Source organism: Anomaloglossus baeobatrachus, chromosome 12 (genome assembly GCF_048569485.1).
Source record: "Anomaloglossus baeobatrachus isolate aAnoBae1 chromosome 12, aAnoBae1.hap1, whole genome shotgun sequence".
Taxonomy (NCBI): domain Eukaryota; kingdom Metazoa; phylum Chordata; class Amphibia; order Anura; family Aromobatidae; genus Anomaloglossus; species Anomaloglossus baeobatrachus.
Window position 1 is genome coordinate 119,692,511 of NC_134364.1, and position 27,727 is coordinate 119,720,237.

General features: G+C 45.5%; 1 protein-coding gene across 1 annotated transcript; it reads right to left on the minus strand.

The window, feature by feature from the left end:
* Positions 1-795: 795 nt before the first annotated feature.
* On the minus strand, positions 796-27,727 carry RHOV (ras homolog family member V). The gene is made up of 3 exons (XM_075331259.1): positions 27,309-27,727; positions 5,899-5,957; positions 796-4,497 (listed from the first exon to the last, which is right to left on the minus strand). The coding sequence occupies exons 1-3, from the start codon at positions 27,532-27,534 to the stop codon at positions 4,057-4,059; spliced, it is 726 nt and encodes a 241-aa protein (XP_075187374.1). The 5' UTR covers positions 27,535-27,727; the 3' UTR covers positions 796-4,056.

Consider the following 27,727-nt stretch of genomic DNA (forward strand, 5'->3'; position numbering starts at 1 on the left):
CCGAAACACCGTGTCTGCAAATTGAGGTTCTGATCCTGCATAAATCCAAGGCTTGTTAAAAGGCCACTTTTGACTTTTAGGATTGCTACTTCCAATAGGTGGCACTAGAGTTTGTCTCCTTCCTCCCTGAAGAGACAATTTGTATACTATTAACAAAAACTCTTTTTAACCCATCCCTGGCCATGTGCACACCGAAACTTTTTGCAGAGTTTTCAAAGCAGAAACTACTGTGCAGAATCTCTTTATAGGAAAGCCAGTTTTAACAACTCGCTTGTCTACGGCACCAGAACAGGTCAAACAATGAACTGAATATTAATCTTGACTGAGATAATATCATTAGACAAGTGCACAGTAAGGGTACCTTCACACTTAGCGATGCAGCAGCGATCCGACCAGCGATCTGACCTGGTCAGGATCGCTGCTGCATCGCTACATGGTCGCTGGTGAGCTGTCAAACAGGCAGATCTCACCAGCGACCAGTGAACAGCCCCCAGCCAGCAGCGACGTGCAAGCGACGCTGCGCTTGCACGGAGCTGCCGTCTGGAAGCTGCGGAGACTGGTAACTAAGGTAAACATCGGGTATGGTTACCCGATGTTTACATTAGTTACCAGCGCACAGCTGTGTGTGCAGGGAGCAGGGAGCCGCGCACACTGAGCGCTGGCTCCTTGCTCTCCTACCATAGCTACAGTACACATCGGGTTAATTAACCCGATGTGTAATGCAGCTACATGTGCAGAGAGCAGGGAGCCGCGCACACTGCTTAGCGCTGGCTCCTTGCTCTCCTAGCTGCTGTACACATCGGGTTAATTAACCCGATGTGTACAGCAGCTACATGTGCAGAGAGCCGGAGCCGGCAGCACAGGCAGCGTGAGAGCTGCAGAGGCTGGTAACTAAGGTAAATATCGGGTAACCACCTTGGTTACCCGATGTTTATCTTGGATACAGCTTACCTCAGCTGTCAGACGCCGGCTCCTGCTGTCTGCTCGCTTCATTTGTCGCTCTCTTGCTGTCACACACAGCGATCTGTGTGTCACAGCAGGAGAGCGGCTTTGAAGAAAACGAACCAGGGCTGTGTGTAACGAGCAGCGATCTCGCAGCAGGGGCCAGATCGCTGCTCAGTGTCACACACAGCGAGATCGCTAATGAGGTCACTGCTGCGTCACAAAAAGCGTGACTCAGCAGCGATCTCGGCAGCGAGCTCGCTGTGTGTGAAGCACCCCTAACTAAACCTGAATATAATCCTGTATATAAATTGGACTGATAGTATCTTGGAATCACAGACAGAAAAGGGCCCCTGTGCAAGAACAGTATATGGGCCCTTTGCAGCCCAAAAACCCATCAAAATGCACATTTACATCTCCTTTGGGGGTAGAAATGGGCCCCCCAATCTCCTGGGCCCTTGTGCTGCTGCACAGGCTGCACCAATGATATGTCCGCCCCTGCTTGGAATAGTGGGTATGCTATATATTTTATGCTACATATTTTGGTGTCAAACTTTCTAGAGCAGTATTAATGCTGAACCAAATATCTATAGCAGAAACATTTCACAGTTGATAGTAGTTAATGAATTGCAATATTAAAGTAGTATTTTGATGATAGAATCCAGAATTCCAGGAACTAATCCGGGAGCTTTTTCAATTAAAGGCAATCTAGCAGCATATTTTTGCTATGTAATCTGAGAGCAGCATGATGTAGGGACAGAGAATCTGATTCTAGTGATGTATCTGTGTTCTGTTGTTTCAATAAAATCAGTGTTTTATCAGTAGGAGATTATCACTATACTAGTTAGTCCCGTGCTTTATAGTCCTTCTGCTCTGCATAGCCCCTCCCCTACCCCACACTGATTGGCAGCTTTCTTTCAATGTACAGTACACAAAAAAAGCAGCCAATCGGGGATACGGTCATGGTAATACAAAGCTCTTTATCTAGAGCACTGGTAGATCTAAAGTGATTGTATAGAAAATGACAACATGCATCCGCCGGGTAAGTGACACATCACTGAAATCAGGGTCTCAGCACCTAAATAATACTGCTTTCAGATTACATAGCAAAAACCTGTTGACTGATTTCCTTTAAGCAATAGAAGAATAGAATGCCAGTTCCTTCTTGAAATCAATGGGTGTTACAAAACACATAAAAGGTAAAATGACTACCATAGATTCTTGATTTTATTGGAGGTTCTACTTTTAGACATTGGACGTTTGTCTGATCCTTTTGGGGTTTACGAAAGCTTGAAATGGTTAAAAGAACCCCCAGATAAGACCCTACGCGGATTAATAGTTCACCTAGTTTACGATGAGGCATCTAAACACATCTGATGGCTGGCCGAACCTGCTAAAACTGGTGGGTTTTTCTAACTTTTATCAAATGTTATTGGAGGGTAGGCAGAATAGCTGTTGATAGTATCAATGTCACATCTATTTCAGTTGATCGGTACATTGATATCTGCTAAGCCCCTTCAACACATTAAAGGGAACCTGTCACCAGATGTTTATAATACTCACCTAACGGTCGGTGCATAGCAGACTGGTCAAATGGGTGTCTCCGTTCTCCGGTACCAGCGCCTCCTCTTTCGGCCATCCTTGTCCTCCTTCTGAAGCTAGTGTGGATGACGGGTTCTATGTCATCCACACTAGCCGACATTGAAGTCCTGCGCAGGCGCACTTTGATCTGCCTTGTGGACCTCAATATCGGCTAGTGTGGACATAGAATGCGTCATCCACACTAGCTTCAGAAGAAGGAGGACAAAGATGTCTGAAACAGGAGGCGGACCAGGAGAACGGAGACACCCATCCGACCAGACTGCTCCGCACCGACCGTTAGTTGAGTATTATAAACATCCGGTGACGGGTTCCCTTTTAACTAACATCAACTGAACCCATCATATTGACAGTTTGGCTGTCAGTCTAATGTGTATGGGGGTCCCCTACTGATGATTGTTGGTGGAGATAAAGTTTTGACATGTCTGATTTTAGACTGATGATCCCTTTGTTCTCGGTGTGATAAGCCACCACAAGATGGGTCAAGCAGCGGTTCTCGTAGAGAACTCAGTAGGGCATGAGCTCCTGTGTATGGTAGAGTTGGGCAAGATAGCTGCTGGATGATCAATCGACTGAACTAGTGCTCTTCCAACAGCAATCTAAAGTGTATGTCTTTAGGTCAATCCCAATTCCCAACCAAACCCCTGGAGTGTGCAGATTTCGAGACTCCATTACTCAGTAATATTTGTGGAAGGATCTGGGATTCGTAACCCTCAAATGGTTGTTAAGTTGGGAAAACAGTTTGTTCCTCATTTAAGGAAGATTAGGAAAAGAGATCCAGCGCGGTCCAATGGACATGATTAAGACCTAGCGTCGAAACGCGTAGTTCTCACTGATTTCATGAGCTGTATATGCTGGATTTTAAGAAAAACCTAAATAAAGTGGAGTTGGACTGCGCTGGATCTCTTTTCCTACTCTCATTACCTGGTGGCCAGACCATTCTGTGCGCAGGACATCTTCATTACCAGCCTTCAGCTGATCGGTGAGCTGGACTTTCTCCTTTTGTCTCATTTAAGGAAGCCCTTAATTATGGGCAGAGATCATTACTAGGTTCTGTAAGTCCCACAAGTTTCTCGAAAAGTAATAACCAGGATTCTGATACAGGACATCGTTAAGGCCCTGGCGTCTACACCCCAACCAACAAGATCTTCTGAAATGCCCACTGGACCTTTCAGAAGCAAATATCATTAGAATACTCCTTAATATTTTGTTTTCATTTTCACAGTGCATTAAAGCTTCATCACATTATAAATGTCAAAATGGTGCAACATTAGGATCCTGTGCATTTTTCACAACAGCCATGTCTAATGTGTGATCGCATTCTCATAGAAAATATAGGTCTCTTGTCGCGTGTGAGGGTTAAAAAGGACTTAATACTTTTTGATTCCTTTAAAATGTGTCAAACAGCAAACCTAATGAACCACTTGCAAAATCTTCTTAGTCCTTGCATGTGGTCTCCAACTTTGTGTTGAGACCCAAATTGGGAGTCCACATTATCTCATGTAGGTATTGAGTTCAAACAAAGCAAAAATATTTCTTCCACCGGCATTTAGAAAGTCTTTTAAAACCCTTCGAGCTCAGTTTCTTTTCTAACCTTGCCTTGTGTTTGATGGCACTGAGAATGGCCGTGTCGAAAACGTCTTTTAGGTTTTTCTGTGTCAATGCAGAGCACTCAATGTATGTTTGAGCTCTGATTTTCTGAGCCACTGCCTGGGCTTGGGATTCACTCACAGGTCCAACATGATATCTATTTAAGTTGATCAGTACATTGACATCATCTCTTAGGTCAGTCTGAGTACCCACTAAAACCACCGGAGTGTGTGGGCTGTGGGTGCGGATTTCGGGAATCCATTTTTCGGTAACATTTTGAAAAGAGCTGGGATTCACAACGCTGAAACACACCAAGAAGACGTCAGTTTCTGGATAGCAAAGTGATCGGAGGTGGTCAAAGTCTTCCTGTCAAGGAGAAGGAAAAAATAAAGTTAATATCTCCCATGATCAGAAAGTCAACTAAGATTAAGCTACAGGTGCAATAAACAAAATCCTAGACACTTCAGAGATAGGCTCTTGATAACAATTCTACTTAAAATAGAATGTAACTTTATAGACAGGAAACACTGGCTCTGTTTCTTGAACGTAGACCCTAGATGGCTGGAGGCCATGCAATAGTTTGACCATTCATTCGGCCAGCAGTTATCTTGACTGTCTCTCCCATACACGGGAAGAAATTGGTCTGCCAAGCACCCTCTATGTGAAAACTGGTGCCAGACATGTTCGGAGGTAGACTATCTCTTAGGATCTCTTAGGATTATCTCTTAGGATCTTTAACGCCAGGGGAGTTAAGGATCCAAAACTGGACATATCAGACTCTTAAATCCCCCAGCAATCTGTCTGGACTCTGGAGCCTCCATATCCATTAAACTGTTGGCCGAACCTATCAATATTGGAGAGTTTGGTTGTTAGTCTCTGTATGGCTTGAGTATTGAGGACAAACCATTTCAGGTTTTTGAAAAGTGTTGTATGGGATCTTAAAATAATTTGGCTAAATGCAGCATACTTGATACCAATTAAAATAGGCTCACAAAAAATGGCTCACCGGTTCAAACCTGGTGCTTGGGTGGTCCCCACCGATCTGTTTACTCCCCTGCAACAATGACCTATGGGTATTGGATGTGACCTCTGCAGCCAATTAGTGTTCTGTGATGTTCAAGACCTCTGTATGGCTCAAGAATACTGAGGCCAATGATCGTCTGTAGTGGTCACATGCAGATATGGCACGTCATTCATGGAGGACAAGTGAACAAACTCTACTGGGGACCACCTTTATTTCAAGGATGTGAACAGAGGAATATTTTTTAAAAGTTATTGGCTGAAAGCTAATAAATATGTTTTAGATTCTTGAAGATCCTCTAAGAACACGATAGCTTGAGTTAGCTACTGCCGTTCCATTCAGCCCGCACACATGCCCACCCACGCCACTGAAACCTTACAAGAAAAGTCTTGCAGGTGCTTTACAATTTGGGTGCCCCATAGGCATTTGAAATTGAGGTAATTTTCTGCAATGATTTAATGTTTCAGGTGTTCCATGACTCAAACCAGCAACATTGTAAAATAAGTAATTACGAATGTTCCGATGGAACCATCTACACAATCTGTTTATGAATGTGTATATGGTTCTATCGGAACAATCTGTTTACACCTTTTATTTTTTATTTTTCCAAATTATTATTTAACAATGACAAAATTAATGAGAATTAAAATGTTAAACTTTAAATTTAATAAACTAAATAATAAATGTAACTCTAAAAAATATTTCCACTTGAAAGGGGACAATGCAAATACCATTTATGTACATACCTGTCCAGCAGTATCGCACAGCTGGATTCGTACTGGTGCCCCATCCACTTGCACTTGAACTGGAAGAAGAAAAAAAAAAAACAGTTAAAACAAATTTTCATAGCAAGAGATTATCTAAATCACAGAGTTTATTAATTTTTTATAATCCAAGTATTTTTCTACAAATGCACAAAAAAAGTATATATTGCTTGTTAAATAACTTTGGCTATTAAATATATTTTTAAGTGACTTCTTACAGTCTAAAAGGTATTACACTTAATGAAATAGCTTTTAAGAGACTCATCAATAGGTCAAAAGTGACCAGTTTTTACACTTAATTTCTTTCGACTACTCCCCTTAGTGTTCATTTTTTGTTTTCTAGAAATCCACTATCTGGTTCCAGAGATATGAGCCTTTTATTAGCATCTTACATGGGAACGTGTTTGGCAGGATCCTTGGGGGCGTGTCTTTAGGGGGGCTTTGTATTATTACCCTGTGAGCCACGCCTCCTTGTAAGGACCATAAAAATTACCACCATATGGTGGATTTAAAAACAAAACAAAAAAAAAACCAAAATAATCCCGGCATACTCAGGAGCAGTGGGAATAAAAGAGCAAAAACTTTCCACTTTTGACCTGATGTCAATTTTATAACTATAACTTAAAATCCATGAGATAACAAAAGAAGAAACAACAAAAACTGTAAGGCTATATGCACACTGAGTCTTTTTTCAGTAATTCAGAACAGAAACTAAGTAGAACCTCCAAATTTTTGACATGTTTGCAGAGTTTCGGACCCAAAAACTCATGGAAAAACTCAATGTTCACAAAGTTTAAAGGGAACCTGTCACCGAATATTTATAATACTCACCTAACGGTCGGTGCGGTGCAGACTGGTCGGATGTGCGTCTCTGTTCTCCGGGTCCGTACCTCCTCTTTCAGCCATCTTTATTCTCCTTCTGAAGCTCTTGTGGATGATGCATTCTACATTATCTACACTAGCTAGCATTGAGGTCCCGCACAGCAGGCACACCACAATGCTTTGATCTGCCCTGAGTAGGGCAGATCAAAGTGCGCTGCGCAGGACCTCAATGCCGGCTAGTGTAGATGACGTAGAACGCGTCATCTACAATAGCTTCAGAAGGAGGACAAAGATGGCCAAAAGAGGAGGCGCGGACCCGGAGAACGGAGACGCCCATCCGACCAGTCTGCACCACACCAACCGTTAGGTGATGTCACGCTCTCCGGGTCCCCTGCTCTGCTCCCCGGCTCACCTGCCACGCTCCCCGGCTTCCCTGCTTCGCTCCCCGGCTCCTCTGTCAGACATCCCCCGCTCCACGGTCTCCAGCCTCCATCACCTGCGGTCCCCAGGCGGCCCGGTCCCCACTCCCGGCGCCCGTCGGCAGCCCTGCTCCAGGCCGGCTCCCCTGCTTCCTATACACCGCTCCCTGCCCTGGCTTCTGGCACCCGGGCCTCGCGCATGCGCATTAGGGCGCGCGCGCGGTCATTGACCCTCTCTTAAAGGGCCAGTGTCCACTGACAGGAAATTGAACACACAGGTACAGGGTATAAAGGGGTTTAATGTCCAAGTGGGCGGGGCCTGTTCTTCGTGTTTCCTAAGCTAGGAGTCAGGTCTCCTTGCGTCTGCTGGTATACTTACCTATCTCTCTTCTAGAGCCGCTCCTGTCTCGCCATCCGGTCCTGCCGATTCCCGAACCCCGAACGCTGACTATCTGCCATACCGTCAGTCCGTACCATCTCTGATCCCTGTGGTGACCCGTCCTCTCGCTCCATCGGTTCCGGACTCTGCCTGACAACATCTCGGCCTCCGAACCTGAGCTCCGTCACCCGGACTACCATCAGTGACTCCGTGGTCCCAGGGACTTCTCCATTCCACTCTTTTGCACGGACTGTCCTGCTACCCGTAGTGCTCCGGCTACCGGACCCCTTGCCTTCATTAAGGTGTTCGGCCCAGTGGATCCACCTCCTGGGTCTGCCCGTCCACCTGGCCCTAACAGGTGAGTATTATAAACACTCGGTGACAGGTTCCCTTTAAGGGCATGTGCACACAAAGAGTTTTTGGAGGAGAAACTGAGAGGATGATATGTGCACGTGAAGGTTTTGGAATGGAAACCGAGAGGAAACTTTCCCATTCCTCCTCCAAATCTCAAAACTCCTCAAAAACTTGGAGGTTTTACTCATTTTCTTCTCCAAGAACGCAAAGACTCCACCTGCATTTAGCTCCAAAAAGCCCAAAAGGTAATTTAGTGTAAAATATAAATGTTATTTTTTCTTAATAGCTTACTTTTATGCTGAGATGTATTCTTTTGACGCTAAAGACATTATTTCTCGGGCTGCGCTAATGAAACAATGTTGCCATAAAGACTTTATATGAAGTGGAAAAATTCTGAATATAATGGGGGTCACGTTCCTCCCCCTGAAGACACTAATCTCATCCTGTCATGTAGTGTGAATAGTGTCTTGCATCTTTTGTAAATACTGTGATGTACTATGTCTTGTGAATTGTAGTGTAATGTGATGTCCCCGTGTAATGTAGGGTATAATGTGTAGTATTTATATGAGAATATTTTGTAAGGAAGTTCTGCCCAGCAACTGACTGCAGGGACAGAAATAGTTAAGTGTTGGGACCAGCCCACCCTGGGAGGGGTCAGCTGCAAGGGAAAGGATGGTTCACTCTGGAAGGAGTCAGTAAAGGCCTATTGAGCGAACATGACAGATGTATAGTCTGTCTGTTTTGAAGGTTGCATAAAGTGGGTGGTTTGTGGCAATGGAGCAAAGAAGACAGAAGGCAAGAAAGCGAGATCCTCAAGGGTGGCCAGACACACAGGCCATCGAATAGCATTGTAATTGGAGACCAATCCTCGAACAGAGTGGACCCAGACTGTAGGATCCAGAGGATGGAACCCTCGAATCCAGACCCCTTAACCGTCAAGGTACCAGGTGACTAATAATTATACATCAAGGTACCAAGTGACTTATACGTCAAGGTACCAGGTAACATATATACTGGTGCAGGTCTCCAGTGGCCAGGCCCCTTAACCATCAAGGAATTGAGGTACCCTCAACTGGCACATGAACATGGTCGACCGACCGAGCAGGTTTCCCAATAAATGTCCAGGTGACCAAAGCTTTTCTCTGGTCATTAGGGGACCCCTAAGGAGATGACATGGGACTGCATTAAAGAGAGATGACTGGCACGGTGTATTGCTGGACTGGATTGTACTGGCACTCATTAGCCCAGTTGGCTCAGAAGCAACCAAGAGGGAAGTTGAACTGTTTCTCATAATGTTGTGTAATACCGTAAGGGGCTGGAAAACATGTTCCCACTATCTGGAACATAAAGTTGTGAAGGATAATGAACTGGCCAGTAAAGAATTGTGGTTTAAAGTGAACGGTTGGTCTCCTTGTTCATTTGAGCCGACATAATCTCCTAGCCAGCCAACACCAGCGGCAGTATGCGACCTACATGGGTTCCCAGCCAACATGGCCAAAGTCCACACACCCAGCCAGGACCAGGTGTTTCACATAGCATGTCGGGAGTCCGGAGTCAATCCCTCGCCCACGATTACTGCCCCGCGCCACTCTACACCAGCAAAGTTATTTTTTCAGTAATTCAATGTTCCATATGTGATCTAGGGTCTCTTGAGAGCCAACATTATTTTCATTGTAACTGTAAAAAACCCTCAACTAATACCCACGTTGCTGCTCATCGCCCGGTTCTCCGAGTTGCCTTTTTAAACCATCTCACACCTCATTTGCCTATTCATCATTATAGGCCACTTATTTCTATCTGTGACCGGGCCCTGGAGGTCACTGGGAATTATAAAGTCACAACATCATGACCTTATGATGCACAGGAACCCCCAGAAACTCTAGTTTATGATGAACAGCCAAATGAGGTGAATGCTGAAAGAAGAAGTCCTGAGGACTGGATGCCAAGCAATGGGGTGGTTGGAGAGGTGAGCAATACATTAGTGTTTTATAATTTGTATTTACCATTTTCCAGCTCTCTACGGCTCCCCAAAATGGCAATGCCATTTTTTTTTTACAATCCTTATGAGTCAGTTCGTAAATTGGATCTGTGAATTTCAGGAAATTCAACTCAAACTTGATCCTGTTATCTCTAATGAGTATATTCTGGCAACATGTGGGCATCTTTAGAATTTGAGTACCTTCACTGTCTGCTATTGAACGCGTGGAATCTTGATTATATATATACTGTGTGTGTGTGTGTGTATATATATAATTTGGACTCAATTCGTCATGTTAGTCAGTATCTCATATAACCGGTTCATATGCACATAACTATGGGAACCAGCTCAGTTGTTAAATAGAGAATGGTGGCTTATGTGTGGCCAGTTTTACTTTACAGCTTAAACATGAGGTTAGTGTGAAAGGAGGGGCGCAATGAAGAAAACAGTTAAAGCACTTGAAGCCAGGAATACTGGTTTGGGTGGTACGTCAGCTCCTTGTGACCTTACGCAGCTGACATTGTCTTGCATTGCAAGAATTGAAGCTTGTTTGCAAATAATGGGTGACTTAAGTTCACTGGACCTTGAATAGGCCCCAAAATGAGGCACGCTTCAAAAACATGTTAAAAGGATTTCGCAACTGTTTAGTATTAAGGAACATCGCTAGCAACATCGCTGGTAACGAACAACTTTTGTGACGTTGCTAGCGATGTTGCTGTGTGTGACATCCAGCAACAACCTGGCCCCTGCTGTGAGGTCGTTGGTTGTTGCTGAATGTCCTGGGCCATTTTTTAGTTGTTGCTGTCCTGCTGTGAAGCACAGATCGCTGTGTGTGACAGCGAGACAGCAACAACTAAATGTGCAGGCAGCAGGAGCTGGCTTCTGCGGAGGCTGGTAACTAATGTAAACATCGGGTAACCAAGAAGCCCTGTCCTTGGTTACCCGATATTTACCTTTGATACCAGCCTCCTCCGCTCTCACTGTCAGTGCCGGCTCCTGCTCTGTGCACATGTAGCTGCAGCACACATCAGGTAATTAACCCGATGTGTGCTGTAACTAGGAGAGCAAGGAGCCAGCGCTAAGCATTGTGCGCTGCTCCCTGCTCTGTGCACATTTAGCTGCAGCACACATCGGGTTAATTAACCTGATGTGTGCTGTAACTAGGAGACTGGGGGCTGGTCACTGGTTGCTGGTGAGCTCACCAGCAACTCGTGTAGCCACGCTCCAGCGATCCCTGCCAGGTCAGGTTGCTGGTGGGATCGCTGGAGCGTCGCAGTGTGACAGCTCACCAGCAACCTCCTAGCAACTTACCAGCGATCCCTATCGTTGTTGGGATCGCTGGTAAGTTGCTTAGTGTGACTGGACCTTTACAGGCAAGAACGAAAAATCATTTTATGCAGTTTTTCTAGGGTCATGATCATATGAACTAAAGTACATTGCCAGGTCTGAGCTGATAAATCTCAGTTTAGGTCTTAAGGTCCAGTCACACTAAGCAACTTACCAGCGATCCCAACAACGATAGGGATCGCTGGTAAGTTGCTAGGAGGTCGCTGGTGAGATGTCACACTGCGACGCTCCAGCGATCCCACCAGCAACCTGACCTGGCAGGGATCGCTGGAGCGTGGCTACACGAGTTGCTGGTGAGCTCACCAGCAACCAGTGACCAGCGCCGCGTGGAAGATGCTGCGCTTGGTAACTAAGGTAAATATCGGGTAACCAACCCGATATTTACCTTGGTTACCAGCGCACGGAGCTACACGTGCAGAGAGCAGGGAGCAGCGCACACTGAGCGCTGGCTCCCTGCTCTCCTAGTTACAGCACACATCGGGTTAATTACCCGATGTGTGCTGCAGCTAAATGTGCACAGAGCAGGGAGCAGCGCACAATGCTTAGCGCTGGCTCCCTGCTCTCCTAGCTACAGCATACATCGGGTTAATTAACCCGATGTGTCCTGCAGCTACATGTGCACAGAGCAGGAGCCGGCACTGACAGTGAGAGCGGCGGAGGCTGGTATCAAAGGTAAATATCGGGTAACCAAGGACAGGGCTTCTTGGTTACCCGATGTTTACATTGGTTACCAGCCTCCGTAGAAGCCGGCTCCTGCTGCCTGCACATTTAGTTGTTGCTGTCTCGCTGTCACACACAGCGATCTGTGCTTCACAGCGGGACAGCAACAACTAAAAAATGGCCCAGTACATTCAGCAACAACCAACGACCTCACAGCAGGGGCCAGGTTGTTGCTGGATGTCACACTAAGCAACATCACTAGCAACGTCACAAAAGTTGTTCGTTAGCAGCGATGTTGCTAGCGATGTTGCTTAGTGTGACGGGGCCTCTAGAGGTCCTATACACAATAGATATATACTGGCCGAACAATGGTTTGGAAAATTGCTCTTGCCCAACTCTCCCATTAAGGCCAGAGTTCTATTTGCGTATAACATGTGAGTCTCAAATCGCTTCACTCGGCACGGCCTGACAATCTCCGGACATGAGCGTCTCAGCTGCATAGAAATACATGCAGCCAACCCTATCAGGAGAATGCGCCGCCACGCCGTATGATGTTATGCGAGACTTGCGTGAGTTATCGCAAGTGGAACTCTGGCTATACTGATATGCACGCTCTGCGGAGTTCTCTGGTGTCTCACTCCTTTGGTGGTTGCTTTTCTCTTAGAAAACGAAAGGATTGGCTGTTCGAAATCGGACTTTTCGGCCAAGCCCCATGGTGTTGGCCTGTCCGACCAAACTTAGTCTGTGTATGCTGGTCTTTGGGCACAGACTGGTAAGGCATTAGAGCGTACTTGGACACAGTTGGGTACATTATAGAATATCGGTGGACTACTTTGGTCTTAAAATTGGTACTCAGCTGTTGAAAATTACCATACCACTCCAGTTTTTCTTTGCCAAAATTTTCCAGTGCAATTACAACTGAAAACTGGTGGAATGGTATTTGTAGTTTTGTTAGCACATAACCAATTTGCAATTTTTTGTGTAGTACCAGTGGTATAAAATTTTCTTTTCCATGGCAGACATGGACATAGTTGACAACTTGGCACATTAGGGAAGCTTTGCGATATAACCCTTTAACCCCTTCACGACCGCGGGCCGTAAAATTACGTCCTATTTTAACGTGACTTAACGACCAGGGACGTAATTTTACGGCCTAAACTTCATTTGATTGCCGTGGCCATAGCAACGGCTTTCAAATGATGTCCCCTGCTGTTTCTTACAGCAGGGGACCTTTGCTTGACCCCAGGGGGGGTGGCATCGCCACCCCCTATCGACGATCGATGTGATTGGCTGTTCAAATCTGAACCGCCAACCACATCGATCGCACTAATTTCGGCAAAAATAATGCCCGAATTAGTGCGATCCTGTGAGATCCAGCTATGAGATGCCGCAGCTGCTGCAGCATATCATAGGTGGACCTCAAACATGCCGCCCCCAGCCCCTGCAGCACTGATTGGAGCGATCGTGCTATGACGCGCAATCGCTCCAATCAGTGTGCAGTGGGGCGGTCTGATCTGCCGGTGGCCGCCCTCCCCAGGCCTGTGCTGCTCTGGGGACCCTCCCCCAACATGGCTGCAGCGTGGAGTGGCTGGTACTTTTGGTACCACGCCACCGCTGCTGCCGCCGCAGACGCCGCCTCTGCTGTCACCGCGCCAGCTCCAAAGGTAAGTATTGCGCTCCGGCGATGGCCCCTGCGCGCTCCCGTGAAGGCCCCTGCGCGCTCCCGTGAAGGCCCCTGCCCGTGCCCCCCCCCCGATCTGCCCCCCTACGCCCCGATCTGCCCCCCTACGCCCCGATCTGCCCCCCCCGGCATCCCGATCTGCTACCACCGCTGCTGCTGCAAAGTGAGTACTGTGCTCACTTTGCAGCCCGTGCGCGCTCCCGTGGTGCCCCTGCGCGCTGCCGTGATAGCCCCTGCCGTGCCCCCCCCGCGATCTGCTCCCCCCAACCACCCCCCCCCCCCCCGACATCCCGATCCGCTCCCCCTGCGATCTGACTGCCTCCCCCATTATTTCTATTCTGCTTCTGCAGCTCCCTCTCCGGTCTCCCCCTCTGCTCTCCCCCCCTCTCCCTCTGCTCTCCCCCCCTCTGCTCTCCCCCTCTGCTCTCCCCCCTCCCCCTCTGCTCTCACCCCCCCCCTCTGCTCTCCCCCCCCCCTCTCCCCCTCTGCTCTCCCCCGACGTCCTCTTACCTGTCTTCACCGGCCTGATCACATCTGCGTCCATCGCTGGGTCCTTCCTGGGCATTCTGCTGATCTGCCTGCTGCTCCTGTAAAGCTGTCCATCTCTCTGCCATCTGTTCCTCTGCAGCTCTTCTGGTCAGTGATCCTCCTGCTAGTCCTCTGGGTACTGTGAGTATAACTTTTTTTTTTTTTTCCGTATCCCCTGTCCATTTTTACACCTCATCCGTCCGTGCGTCCCGCCAAGCGCTGATCAGGGATGCAGATAACGGATCGGCATCCCTGCTCAATTTTTGGCGTGACTTTTTTTTCCGTATCCCCGACGCTTTTTGTATCGCATCCGTCCGTGCGTCCCGCCAAGCGCTGATCAGGGATGCAGATAACGGATCGGCATCCCTGCTCAATTTTTGGCGTGACTTTTTTCCGTATTCGCGACGTTTTTTGTATCGCATCCGTCCGTGCGTCCCGCCGAGCGCTGATTAGGGATGCAGATAACGGATCGGCATCCCTGCTCAATTTTTGGCGTGACTTTTTTTTCCGTATCCCTGACGCTTTTTGTATCGCATCCGTCCGTGCGTCCCGCCGAGCGCTGATTAGGGATGCAGATAACGGATCGGCATCCCTGCTCAATTTTTGGCGTGACTTTTTTCCGTATCCCCGACGCTTTTTGTATCGCATCCGTCCGTGCGTCCCGCCGAGCGCTGATCAGGGATGCAGATAACGGATCGGCATCCCTGCTCAATTTTTGGCGTGACTTTTTTCCGTATTCGCGACGCTTTTTGTATCGCATCCGTCCGTGCGTCCCGCCGAGCGCTGATTAGGGATGCAGATAACGGATCGGCATCCCTGCTCAATTTTTGGCGTGACTTTTTTCCGTATTTGCGACGCTTTTTGTATCGCATCCGTCCGTGCGTCCCGCCAAGCGCTGATCAGGGATGCACATAACGTATCTGCATCCATGGTCAATTTTTGGCGTGACTTTTTTTTTTTACGTATCCCCGACGCTTTTTTTTATCGCATCCGACCGTGCGTCCTGCAGCGGCCGATCAGTGCACTGCGTTTGAAAAGTCAAATGGCGCTCCTTCTCTTCTGAGCCCCGCCATGCGCTCAAACAATTACTTTCCACCACATGTGAGGTATCTGCGTACTCAGGAGAAAATGCACAATACATTTTATGGTGCATTTTTTCCTGTTACCCTTGTGAAAAAAAAAGCTACCTAGTTGAAGCAACCATTTTGTGGTAAAAAAAAAAAAAATTCTTTTCACGGCTCAACGCTATAAACTTCTGTGAAGCCCCCAGGTGTTCAAAGTGCTCACCAAACATCTAGAAAAAATATTTGAGGGCTCTAGTTTCCAAAATGGTGTCACTTGTGGGGGAGCTCCACTGTTTAGGCACCATAGGGGGTCTCCAAACGTGACATGGTGTCCGCTAATGATTCCAACCAATTTTGCTGTCAAATGGCGCTCCTTCTCTTCTGAGCCCCGCCATGCGCCCAAACAATTACTTTCCACCACATATGAGGTATCTGCGTACTCAGGAGAAAATGCACAATACATTTTATGGTGCATTTTTTCCTGATAGCCTTGTGAAAAAAAAAGCTACCTAGTTGAAGCAACCGTTTTGTGGTAAAAAAAATTTTTTTTCTTTTCACGGCTCAACGCTATAAACTTTTGTGAAGCCCCCAGGGGTTCAAAGTGCTCACCAAACATCTAGAAAAATTATTTGAGGCCTCTAGTTTCCAAAATGGGGTCACTTGTGGGGGAGCTCCATTGTTTAGGCACCTCAGGGGGTCTTCAAACCCGACATGGCGTCCGCTAACAGGTGCAGCTAATTTTGCACTCAAAAATTCAAATGGCGCTCCTTGCCTTCCGAGCACTGCTGTGTGTCCAAACATTTGATTTCCACCACATATGAGGTATCTGCGTACTCAGGAGAAAATGCACAATACATTTTATGGTGCATTTTTTCCTGTTACCCTTGTGAAAAAAAAAGCTACCTAGTTGAAGCAACCGTTTTGTGGTAAAAAAAATTTTTTTTCTTTTCACGGCTCAACGCTATAAACTTTTGTGAAGCCCCCAGGGGTTCAAAGTGCTCACCAAACATCTAGAAAAATTATTTGAGGCCTCTAGTTTCCAAAATGGGGTCACTTGTGGGGGAGCTCCATTGTTTAGGCACCTCAGGGGGTCTTCAAACCCGACATGGCGTCCGCTAACAGGTGCAGCTAATTTTGCACTCAAAAATTCAAATGGCGCTCCTTGCCTTCCGAGCACTGCTGTGTGTCCAAACATTTGATTTCCACCACATATGAGGTATCTGCGTACTCAGGAGAAAATGCACAATACATTTTATGGTGCATTTTTTCCTGTTACCCTTGTGAAAAAAAAAGCTACCTAGTTGAAGCAACCGTTTTGTGGTAAAAAATTTTTTTTTTCTTTTCACGGCTCAACGCTATAAACTTTTGTGAAGCCCCCAGGGGTTCAAAGTGCTCACCAAACATCTAGAAAAATTATTTGAGGCCTCTAGTTTCCAAAATGGGGTCACTTATGGGGGAGCTCCATTGTTTAGGCACCTCAGGGGGTCTTCAAACCCGACATGGCGTCCGCTAATGAGTGCAGCTAATTTTGCGTTCAAAAATTCAAATGGCGCTCCTTCCCTTCCGAGCTCTGCCGTGCGCCCAAACAATTGATTTTTACCACATATGGGGTATCAGCGTACTCAGGAGAACATGCACAATAAATTGTATTGTGTACTTTCTCTTTTCTCCCTTGTAAAAATGAAAATTTTATGGCTAAAGTAACATTTTTGTGTTAAAAAGTAAAATTTTCATTTTTTCCTTCCACATTGCTTTGGTTCCTGTGAAGCACCTAAAGGGTTAATAATCTTATTGGATGTGGTTTTGAGCAGTGTGAGGGGTGTAGTTTTTAGAATGGGGTCACTTTTGGGTATTTTCTGTCACCTCGGCCTCTCAAAGTCACTTCAAATGTGATGTGGTCCCTAAAAAAATTATTTTGTAAATTTTGTTGGAAAAATGAGAATTTGCTGATGACCTTTGACCCCTTCTAACTTCCTAACGGAAAAAAAATTTGTTTCGAAAATTGCGCTGATGTAAAGTAGACATGTGGGAAATGTTATTTAGTAACTATTTTGTGTGACATATCTCTCAGATTTATGGGCATAAATTTTCAAAGTTTGAAATTTGCGAAATTTTCAAAATTTTCGCCAAATTTCCTACATTTTCACAAATAAACGCAAAAAATATCGGCCTAAATTTACCACTGACATGAAGTACAATATGTCACGAAAAAACAATGTCAGAATCGCCAGGATCCGTTGAAGCGTTCCAGAGTTATAACCTGTCAAAGTGACACTGGTCAGAATTGCAAAAAATGGCCCGGTCATTAGGGTGTTTTAGTGGCCGGGGGTGAAGGGGTTAAGGACCGAAACATTTTTTTCGTTTTTCAGTTAATTTATTTCCTCCCATTATTCTAAGAGCCATAATGTTTTTAATTTTCCATTGATGGCTTGGTTTTTTATAGGATGAGTTGTACTTTTGAATTACACCATCTATTTTATCATATGATGTAGTACAGGGGTCTCAAACTCGGCTGGGTATAGGGGCCACACAGAGAAAAATAATAATTTGGGGGCTGCATTCTTTGCAGAACAAAGTGACGTTTTTATTGGTATAATATGTTATTTTCTATACACTTTTGATCACTGTTTTTTTCCATTTTTTTTGCTCAATTTTTGTAACAAACATGCACTTTTTTTTGTTTAAATATCCCAAAAAATGTTTGATGGTAAAATTTTTTTTCATGCTTTATTTGATTTTTTCTTTACATTTTATCCTCTTTTTGTAAGTAATATTGTATTACAATTGGCACCATATAGTAATTTTGGCTAACATATTGTAATATTCCCATCTTAGTCCTCATCTTTTAGTAAGTCCCCCATCCTCTTCCCCTTCTTGTAGTAATGTGCACCATCTTGGTCCCCATTCTGTAGTAATGTGCCAATCCTTGCCCCCATCCTGTAGTAATATGCCCATTCTTGTCCCCATCCTGTAGCAATGTGCCCATCCTAATTCCAATGCTGTGGTTATGTGCCCATCCTTGTCCTATCCTGCAGCAATGTGCCCATACATGTCCCCATCCTGAAGTAATCTGCCCATTCTTGTCCCCATCCTGTAGCAATGTGCCCATCCTAATTCCAATGCTGTGGTAATGTGCCTATCCTTGTCCTATCCTGCAGCAATGTGCCTATTTTTGTCCCCATCCTGAAGTAATCTGCCTATCCTTGTCCCCATCTTGTAGTAATGTGCATCTTCTTGACCCCATCCTGTAGTAATGTGCCTCTTCTTGACCCCATCCTGTAGTAATGTGCCTCTTCTTAACCCCATCCTGTAATAATGTGCCCATCATTGTCCCCATCCTGTAGCAATGTGCCCATCCTTGTCCCCATCCTGTAGTAATGTTTCCATCATTCTCACCTTTTACTAATATGCCCATGCTATGCACGTCATAAGTCGTTAAAGGGTTATAATGGCGACTTTCCTGACCCCAGGAGGAGTTAGTAAATCTTTTGGGTCCTCTAAACTTGCCTGCACCCTCACAGATTGGGGCAAGGAACAAGGTGTGGGGAGTTGGGGAATGGGTGTGGAAGGGGCGCTGATTGGGAAAAGTAAAGTTAAAAAAAAACAACAAAAAAACTAACAAAACAAAGATTTTGGTTATGAAGACTACGACTTCCTTTTTACCCAGTTATTCTTTGTACTGGTATAATGTGCAAACCAGTATGGCAAGAGGTTGTGTTCCCTATTACAAACAACCTAGGGAAAGTTTAATCGGATGTAAATAGACTAACTAGAGAATAAAAGAAAAGAATACTGTAGGCCTGGGAACACATGAACACTCAAGAAAAGCAAAGGCAACATGAGCATTGAAAGTAAATCCAGAGGTGAAACTGAATTAAGTCCTCCCCGCTGTGCAGCACAGGAGAGAAAAACAATGGGAAGTTTGGGAGAAACCGAGACAAACTGATCTGGATTTCAGCGAGAGACGGAAAAATTTGAAGGGATTCAACTAGTTTCCATTGAATGCAAAGTTGGACTTTGGTGAAGTTCGTAGAGTGGATTAAAGAGAGTGACCATAAAGGTCCAGTCACACATAACGAGATCGTGAACGAGATCGCAACTACGTCACACTTTCTGGATCGTTTATGAGTCGTTGTTGAAATTGCATGTTGGGTGTCACACATAACGAGTTTATGAACGAGCATGCGTCCCGTATAACGATCTTTCAAATCGCTGGGACCCTGTCACACAGCAACTATGTTAACGATTCCAATCCCATTAGGGGCGTAGTAAAATGCAGTGAGTCACGTAGGCGTGCATTTGCGTCGCCTTTTCCATACCCCCCTCCGCTTTCATTGGCGGCCAATACTGCGTTCTGATTGGGCATGCAGGGGGCGTATCTAGCGGTTAAATTTTGGATCGCGTCACCCTTTGTCACTTCTTTTGCGCTTTGCTTTGAGATAGAACCTGCGTCTCCACCCTCATTCCTTCGTCCATTGTACCCGGTCGCTTTGTTGGTGTGTTTTTCGGATCGAAGCCGCACCTGCACCTGGAGCTAACCAATCGGTGCAGAGAGGGGCGCGGAAACGGGGACGCAACAACACGCCTTCGTGCATCTCATCTAGGTTGTCAACGAAATCGTTAATAGGGTGTCAAACATACAGATTCATGCAGCCCAGCAGGACTCCAACGAGCCAGAATTGGCCCAAGCTGTTCGGCATCGATCAGCGATTTCGCAGCAGGGGGTGAATCGTTGGTACGTGTCAAATGTGACGAGATCGCAATTGAAGTCGTTCTTGCGTCACAGAAACTGTGACGTAGTAACGATCTCGTTTACGATCTCGTTATGTGTGAAGTGGCCTTTAGTGTGGATTCTAGATCAATTCTTTATTTGTAACCATTGAATGGAGATACAACAGGATCTTCCAAAAGTGGACACCCTTCACTTCCCCGAAAAAAAAATAATTTGGAATATTGGTAAATGAAGCTAGTGCCGGAAATAAATAATTTCCAATACTATATATATATAAAACATATCTCTTTGATGAAACTACCATTTGGCATTCCTACAAATATAGGCAACTAATTATGTCAAGAGTAACACTAGTATACATCAACACATAGGATTGTAATCAGATGTAAAATATTTATAGTAAGGAATAATGCAATAAATAATTAGTAGGATGAGATAACAAGGATTGTGTCATGACCACCACACCACCCCTATCCATATGGTCCATTAGGGCATATGTACAGCATGGAGAGGGCTTCGCTGCTTGGGTCCAGTCTCTAGTTCCCATTTCAGTAGACTCAACTTTGTTTTTACATTACATATTTGGTCATTTATGTGAATAGCCTCGATATAATAATACGTTTCATGCAGCAGTTGGCCTTTGTCTACAAAGGGTATAAAGACCATTATACAGTTTAGATGGGTTGTTGGCCAAATGATGGCTCTGTTGGCAGATATCTATGCTGTCTCACCATTACAGAGGACCGCTGGCTCTGGTGAACTCTCTTGCATGCTCTATAAGACTATACAAGAGAGCCACTGACGGACTTCTCTGGCGGCCAACTATCTCTTCTGAGATCATAAAGATTGGCACTCTGATATCGGACATGATGGATTCTTTTTTCTACATTATCATCTGTTGAGTGCATCCATGAAAATTAGACTGATACCTTTCAGTAATTTAATGTGTTTGGGACAATAAGGGAGGCTACAATAACAGTATAACTCGCCTAGGTGTTGAAACGTAAAGTTGCATCAGCAACTTATCTAGTTCTTAATTTTTTAGAGCTGTGCTCTTCCACATGACAACACAAAAAAATGCCATAAAAACTAGTACAGGCCACTCCAAAAAAAAAGGACCCCAATAATCCTTCCCCAACCCTCTTGACTAGAAGACTACAATGAAAGTTAGCGAAGAGTGACCTCCCATTGCTGAAACTTAGAGAGATCCAGTGTGGTCCCAAGTGTCCACCGAGGCTGCAACCCAAAATTAAACTAGGAGCCAGGAGGAGGACATATTACATGTAGATCCGGTTTCCTTCTTTCTTATGTTGCCGCTTGGCTGCCAAAAAAGGCACATTCATAAAACATCTTCTAGAAGAGTTTAGATTGGCTAATATATATAATATATTTGGTACATGTCCGGTACTACCATTCTTTGTTTTGCAAAATTTGCTACAGAATTTGGTAAGCTACAATTCTAGAAATACTTGACAATTTCCTAGAGCAAAAACTAAAGGGACTGGAAAGGTAATAATCTAGTTCAAGCCTTGAGATATGAAGGACCCAAAGATCCCAATTCCATATATGACACTAATTTAAAAAAAATTCACATGATTGCTGGAGGAGCCCTTTTTGCATATTTTGCATTGGAGCCCATTGAGTTTAAGGTCAACGCTTGAGTTCTTGTTGCCTAGTGAGAGTTATCACAAGACATTGATGTTGCTACCAACAGGCATTGATGGAGATTCTATGGATATTGACATCAATACATTGAGCAAGGATTTTTAAAAGCTATTACACATCAGGCCTAATATCTCCCATGCACTTTAAAGTAAAATTGGACAAACCTGATGATTTTTGTGGGAACGGTCAACTATGTATGGGCTTCTTGACTCGATCCCAATAGAAGTTTGGAGAGAGCCGGATCCGTTAAGTTTAGTTACAAAACCCAGTCTATTTTATATCTCCAGAGCTTTGGACAAAGATGTCTTGCAACTCTTTGGCCATTTTACATGTCCAATATCTGGGATTGCTGTGGGTCTCCTAAACTCAACATCCAACTATCTAATATATGTATGGGCCTCTTGACTTATGTATTATAGTCCGAGTACCTACCGCAAGGCATGGACTGGCCTGAGCTCAGCAACCTATGAGGCTGATGAGTTTGGGTCAAGAGAACCGTATGCAGTCCATGCTTCGCGAGGTCAAGTAAGGCCTATGGAGGTCTATGTATTAAAACTTAGAGGACACTTGCGTGCATGAGGTCAAAGATGAAGAATTTTTTTCCAGTTGCAGAATTAAAATAAACCCATATAATTGCGCTCACCTACAAATTCTTGAAGCCTGACAAAGCGATTATTCTGCGGCTTTAGTCTGTAGACATGCACTCAGTAATGGACTACACTGACTCGTCTCTGCATGATCAGATTATCATTAGGACACAGAATAGAGTTGAAAAAAATTCTTATTTTCCAATTAGAGAGTACATGACAATAGATATCCAGCCATGACGCTTTCTTCCCGTCATATGTTTCCCATAGACAGTATATGATAATTAGACGGTACACGGGTGTGACCTCTGACTGGAGTGTGTTCTGTCACCTAAGAAGCCTGTTAACTCCTGAGAAAATCAAATCATGCCTTTAGCAGATAGGTGAGGAACCTGTTCAGCTGGAAACGCTCCTGTCAACCGATACCAGCAAATCCACAGCCTGCGATGCTCACTGTGTTTTCAATAATCACTGCGTAGTATGCTTTATATATATATATATATATATATCTATATATATATATATATAGATATATATATATATATATATATATATAAAAAAAAATATATATATAAATATATATATATATATATATACTAGAAGGTGGCCCGATTCTACGCATCGGGTATTCTAGAATTTACGTATTGTGTAGTTCATGTATGATTTTTGTTATATATATATATATATATATATATATATATAGAGAGAGATGTTGTTGTGTGTAGTTACCAAGTGTTTGTGTAGGCGCTGTACATGTTCTGGGTGTTGTCTGGGTGTGACGGGGGGTGAGAGCGGTGTTGTATGTGTGTTGCGTGTGTTGCGTTGTTTGTGGAGCGCTGTGTGTCTGTAGCGTTGTGTGTGTGTGTTGCGCGGTTTGTGTGTGTGTGGTGTGTTTTGGGGGGAGGTATGTTTTGTGCAATGTGTGTGTTGTGCGGTATGTGCGTATATTTGTGTGTGCCGCGGTGTTTGTGTGTTGCGTGTTGTGTGTGTGCAGCGTTGTCTGTGTGTGTGGGTGTCTGTGTAGGGCAGTTGTTTGTGGTTCCCAGTGTGTGTGTGTGTGTGTGTGTGGTGTGTTGTGCAGTGCGCGCGCGCGTGTGTGTGTGTGTGTGTGTGTGTGTGTGTGTGTGCATCAGCCTCTCTTCTCTCAGCCTACCTCTCCCAGCCTCCCTCCTCCCAGCCTCCCTCAGCATCAGCCTCCCTCTCCCAGCCTCCCCAAGCATCAGCCTCCACCAGCATCAGCCTCTCTCCTTCCAGCCTCCCCCAGCATCAGCCTCCGACAGCATCAGCCTCCCTCTCCCAGCCTTCCCCAGGGTGAGCCTCTCTCCTCCCAGCCTCCGTCCTCCCAGCCTCCCCCTCCCAGCCTCCCTCAGCATCAGCCTTCCGCTCCCAGTTTCCCCCAGCATCAGCCTCCCCATGCATCAGCCTCCACCAGCATCAGCCTCTCTCCTTCCAGCCTCCCCCAGCATCAGCCTCCCCTTCCCAGCCTTCCCTAGGATCAGCCTCTCTCCTCCCAGCCTCCTTCCTCCCAGCCTCCCTCAGCATCAGCCTTCCGCTCCCAGTCTCCCCCATCATCAGCCTCCCCAAGCATCAGCCTCCACCAGCATCAGCCTCTCTCCTTCCAGCCTCCCCCAGCATCAGCCTCTCTACTTCCAGCCTCCCTCAGCATCAGCCTCCCGTTCCCAGCCTTCCCCAGGATCAGCCTCTCTCCTCCCAGCCTCCTTCCTCCCAGCCTCCCTCAGCATCAGCCTTCCCCTCCCAGTCTCCCCTAGCATCAGCCTCCCCAAGCATCAGCCTCCACCAGCATTAGCCTCTCTCCTTCCAGCCTCCCCCTGCATCAGCCTCCCCAAGCATCAGCCTCCACCAGCATCAGCCTCCCTCGTCCCAGCCTCCCCCTCCCAGCCTCCCCCAGCATCAGCCTCTCTCTTCCCAGCCTTCCCCATGATCAGCCTCTCTGCTCCCAGCCTCCTCCAGCACGCCGTGCTCCTCTGCCGACACTCACACACCCGATCGCATCCACTCACACACACCCGATCGCATCCACTCACACACACCCGATCGCATCCACTCACACACACCCGATCGCATCCACTCACACACACCCGATCGCATCCACTCACACACACCCGATCGCATACACTCACACACACCCGATCGCATACACTCACACACACAGACACTGACGATATCGCACATACGCGCTTATACTCACAACATCCGGGGATATCACATGCTTCTGGCCATGTGATCCTCCCGCAGGTCCTGGAAGATCACAACAGCACAGTCCCGCCGCCGAGAAGCAAGCGATATCCCAGGATGTTGTGAGTATGTGGATGCGATGTGATGTGTGTGTGTGAGTGAGTGTGATCTGATTTGTGTGTGTATGTGTGCTGTTATGTGTCTGTATGTTCCGCAGCTGCAGGACCTTGATGTGTGGATGCGATGTGATGTGTGTGTGAGGTGTGTATGAGAGTGAGTGGGAGCCGGTGTACACTGGTAACTATGATACACATCGGGTAACTAAGGGACCTTAGTTACCCGATGTGTATAATGGTTACCAGCTTTCACGGCCTCCGTCAAGATGCCAGCATCGCAAGGTTATGTGTGGCGCTGCTGGGATCGTGACGGAGCCGGTGTAGAAGCAAGCGATATCCCAGCATGTTGTGAGTGTGTGGATGTGATGTGTGAGGTGTGTGTGAGAGTGAGTGTGATGTGTGTGTACTCACCTGGGAGTCGCGGCTCCGTGTCAGTTGGGGCAGAGCGAGCGTGCATTGCGTGAGGGGGGCGGGGCCTGCAGAGAGCCGGGGCGAGAGGCCAATCCGTGTGGGGGGGCGGGGCCATGGCGAGCCCAGCGGCCAATCAGCTTTGTGTCACCGTAAGGACACAATTTCGGAGCATGACAGACAGACAGACAGACAGACAGACAGACAGACAGACAGACAGAATAAGGCAATTATATATATAGATAAATAATTGTCATATAGGTTAAAGAACATTTCCTCAAAAAAAAAAATCTTAAAAAATCCTCATGATCTAGATTGCGTCCAATGTGCAATTAATGCTGTGGTTTTCCAAATTTGTTAAAGAATTTTGAAAAATATTAAAAAAAAATTCTGTGCTTTTGCAAAGTTTTAAAACTTTAAAGGTTAAACTTTTAAATATTAAAACTTAAAGAAATAAAAATAGCTAAGAGGGATTTTTTTTGATAATCTAATTTTATAGGATTATTAAGCCATCACATGCATTGCCTGTATTAATATGTTTTTTGCTCATAGTTAGGGCACCATTGTTTTGTATGGCCGGGTTGGCTTATTTCTCAGAGCTGTATCGTGTATGCAATCATTAACATTCACATGATATTAAATAATTAATTAAGGCCAATTAAGGGCACAGCAATAAGACTTGCAGAACCTGAAATGACTTGCTATCACCTGAGAACAAAGGCTTATCAATTTACTGCTAATATGTTTCACATACAGTGATTTATTCGCTGAGTAAACAATAGACTCTCCCTAATCTTCTCACATAGTATCTGTTCCAATTTGGGATCTCATCTTACAGCCCACCCCATACAAAGTAGTCTAATGATGGCCAAATCCACCAATATCGATGAGTTTGATGGGGGCCTTGGATAATTAGTTGTTGGGGGAGTTAAGTATCCGGCATGCCCGATGTTAGACTGCTGATCCTTTTGTTCTCCCAGCGATGAACCACCACCAAAGATGTCTGGCAACAGCTTTCAGAGAACCAAGGAAGCTTGGCCAAATGGGTGTGTGGGAGAACCGTCTGGGATGACTACTGGCAGGAACGTTGTGCTGATCCATTGGTCAGCCAGTAGCCACCTGTTTGGTGGTCTTAGCTGTGGAGGGGTACCATGGTCTATTTACGCATCTAGTTAAAAAGATGCCAAAGAAGACACATTAGACTAATGTTGGTCAGCCCCACTGATATCGATGTGTTTGTCCAATGGTCTACTCTGAAGATCTTTCGCGCATAATGGGTTTTGGACTACTAATAGCATAGTTCTCCCACAGATAAGCCACTGGCCGATGTACTAGCCGGTGGCTTTCTCATGGAGAACACAGGAGCACTTAGCCGAACGAGCACCCCTGTGTTTGAGAGAGTCGGCCTAGATGGTCATCTAATGTTTATGACTAGCTTAAAGAATACCCTTTTCGTTGACGAATGGTGCTACACCTCAAAATCTGTGGTCAAGATCAGCTACAGGTTAGATCATTATTCTTTGAAACCCCTCTAAACTGAGTATCGATAAGTTCCTAGTATGGATGATTTCAGTCAAAACGATTATTCATTATGTCATTTCTAATGAGTCATCGTTTCAGTTGACCATGGACACCATCATCGTATGGGAAAAGTAGTTTACATTTGTGGATAAAAGATCCTTAATTCCCTAATGATCTTGTTATGAAAGTTCCCAAAAGGTTACCAGAAAGATCGTTCACCCTTCACCTCCTACCAGAAAGATCGTTCACTCTTCACCTCCTAAGTCTTTGAACATATATGGCTAGTTTGAATGATTGGAATAGCCACTATGGTCTTAATGGGTATATGGCTCAAATTTTAGATATTTTGAAACCATATACAAAGCCTGTACAGCACAGCCCCGTGATTGCTGTCGGAAATTGCACCTTAGCTCCTATTCACCGCAATAGGATTAAAGCCCCCACAAATCTGATGTTGATGATATCCAATGGATACAAAGTACTTTGTGTTAAAAAATACATCAACCAATGCTTAAAGGGTTATTCCTATCTTCATAAATGGTTAGTGTCAGATAGAACTTGCAAATACAAGGAAATTACACAGTGAGAAACCTACAGTGACATCTCAGCAGGAGTCAATCTAAAGTGAGAGGAGAAGACAATGAGGATGATCCCTTTTGGCAAGTTCTATTCAAAAGTGTCAATCTTGGATAAATATAAAGCCCCTGACTCTCAACATGGTACCATAATCCTTCCCCCACATATCACTTCTATCCAAAAGAGGACATAACACTTAATGGGGGAAGTAAAGCCCAAATCATTGCTCTCTTATGTCTGCTAATCCTACACACACAAGTTCCACTGTCAACCCCAGAATCCAACAATGACTATATTTATAGCAGTTGACCTAAAAACATCAAATTTCCAAAAGAAGTAAAAATATGGTGGCTTCTTACCAGCATATGTGTCCAGGGCAGTTGGCTGGTATTCTGTTGGGTAACCGTTTATGGTGTAGCTGACCACCAGACTGGTCTTGCCCACCGCTCCATCGCCAACGAGGACACACTTTATCCCCAGTTCTTGGCTGTTGGGTCTGGATGAGTTTCTCCTCCTTGAAGAACCTGATAGCTGTGGACTCAGCCTGTCCAGCTCAGAACAGTCCAGCATCACTCGAGGTGGCATGATAAGAACAGTCCAAGGCTCTACGACAAAAGCCTAAAAGATTAATCCACTTTCTTTTTTTTCATCGGATACTTGGTGCCAACAGCTCCTCAAACGACCTTACCATGAGGGAATTTTACCATTATTGTACTGCAAGCGCATCCCACTCAAAGCTTTTTACTCTGTCATGCTAAACAGGTGTGACTATGTCATT

Excerpts from the sequence above, each read along its gene's own strand:
- RHOV (XM_075331259.1), bottom strand. The coding sequence starts at position 27,534 with ATGCCACCTCGAGTGATGCTGGACTGTTCTGAGCTGGACAGGCTGAGT. Across the intron at positions 5,958-27,308 it reads TGCCCTGGACACATATGCTG|TTCAAGTGCAAGTGGATGGG; the intron begins GTAAGAAGCCAC and ends TTCTTCTTCCAG. Across the intron at positions 4,498-5,898 it reads TGTGCGATACTGCTGGACAG|GAAGACTTTGACCACCTCCG; the intron begins GTATGTACATAA and ends TCTCCTTGACAG.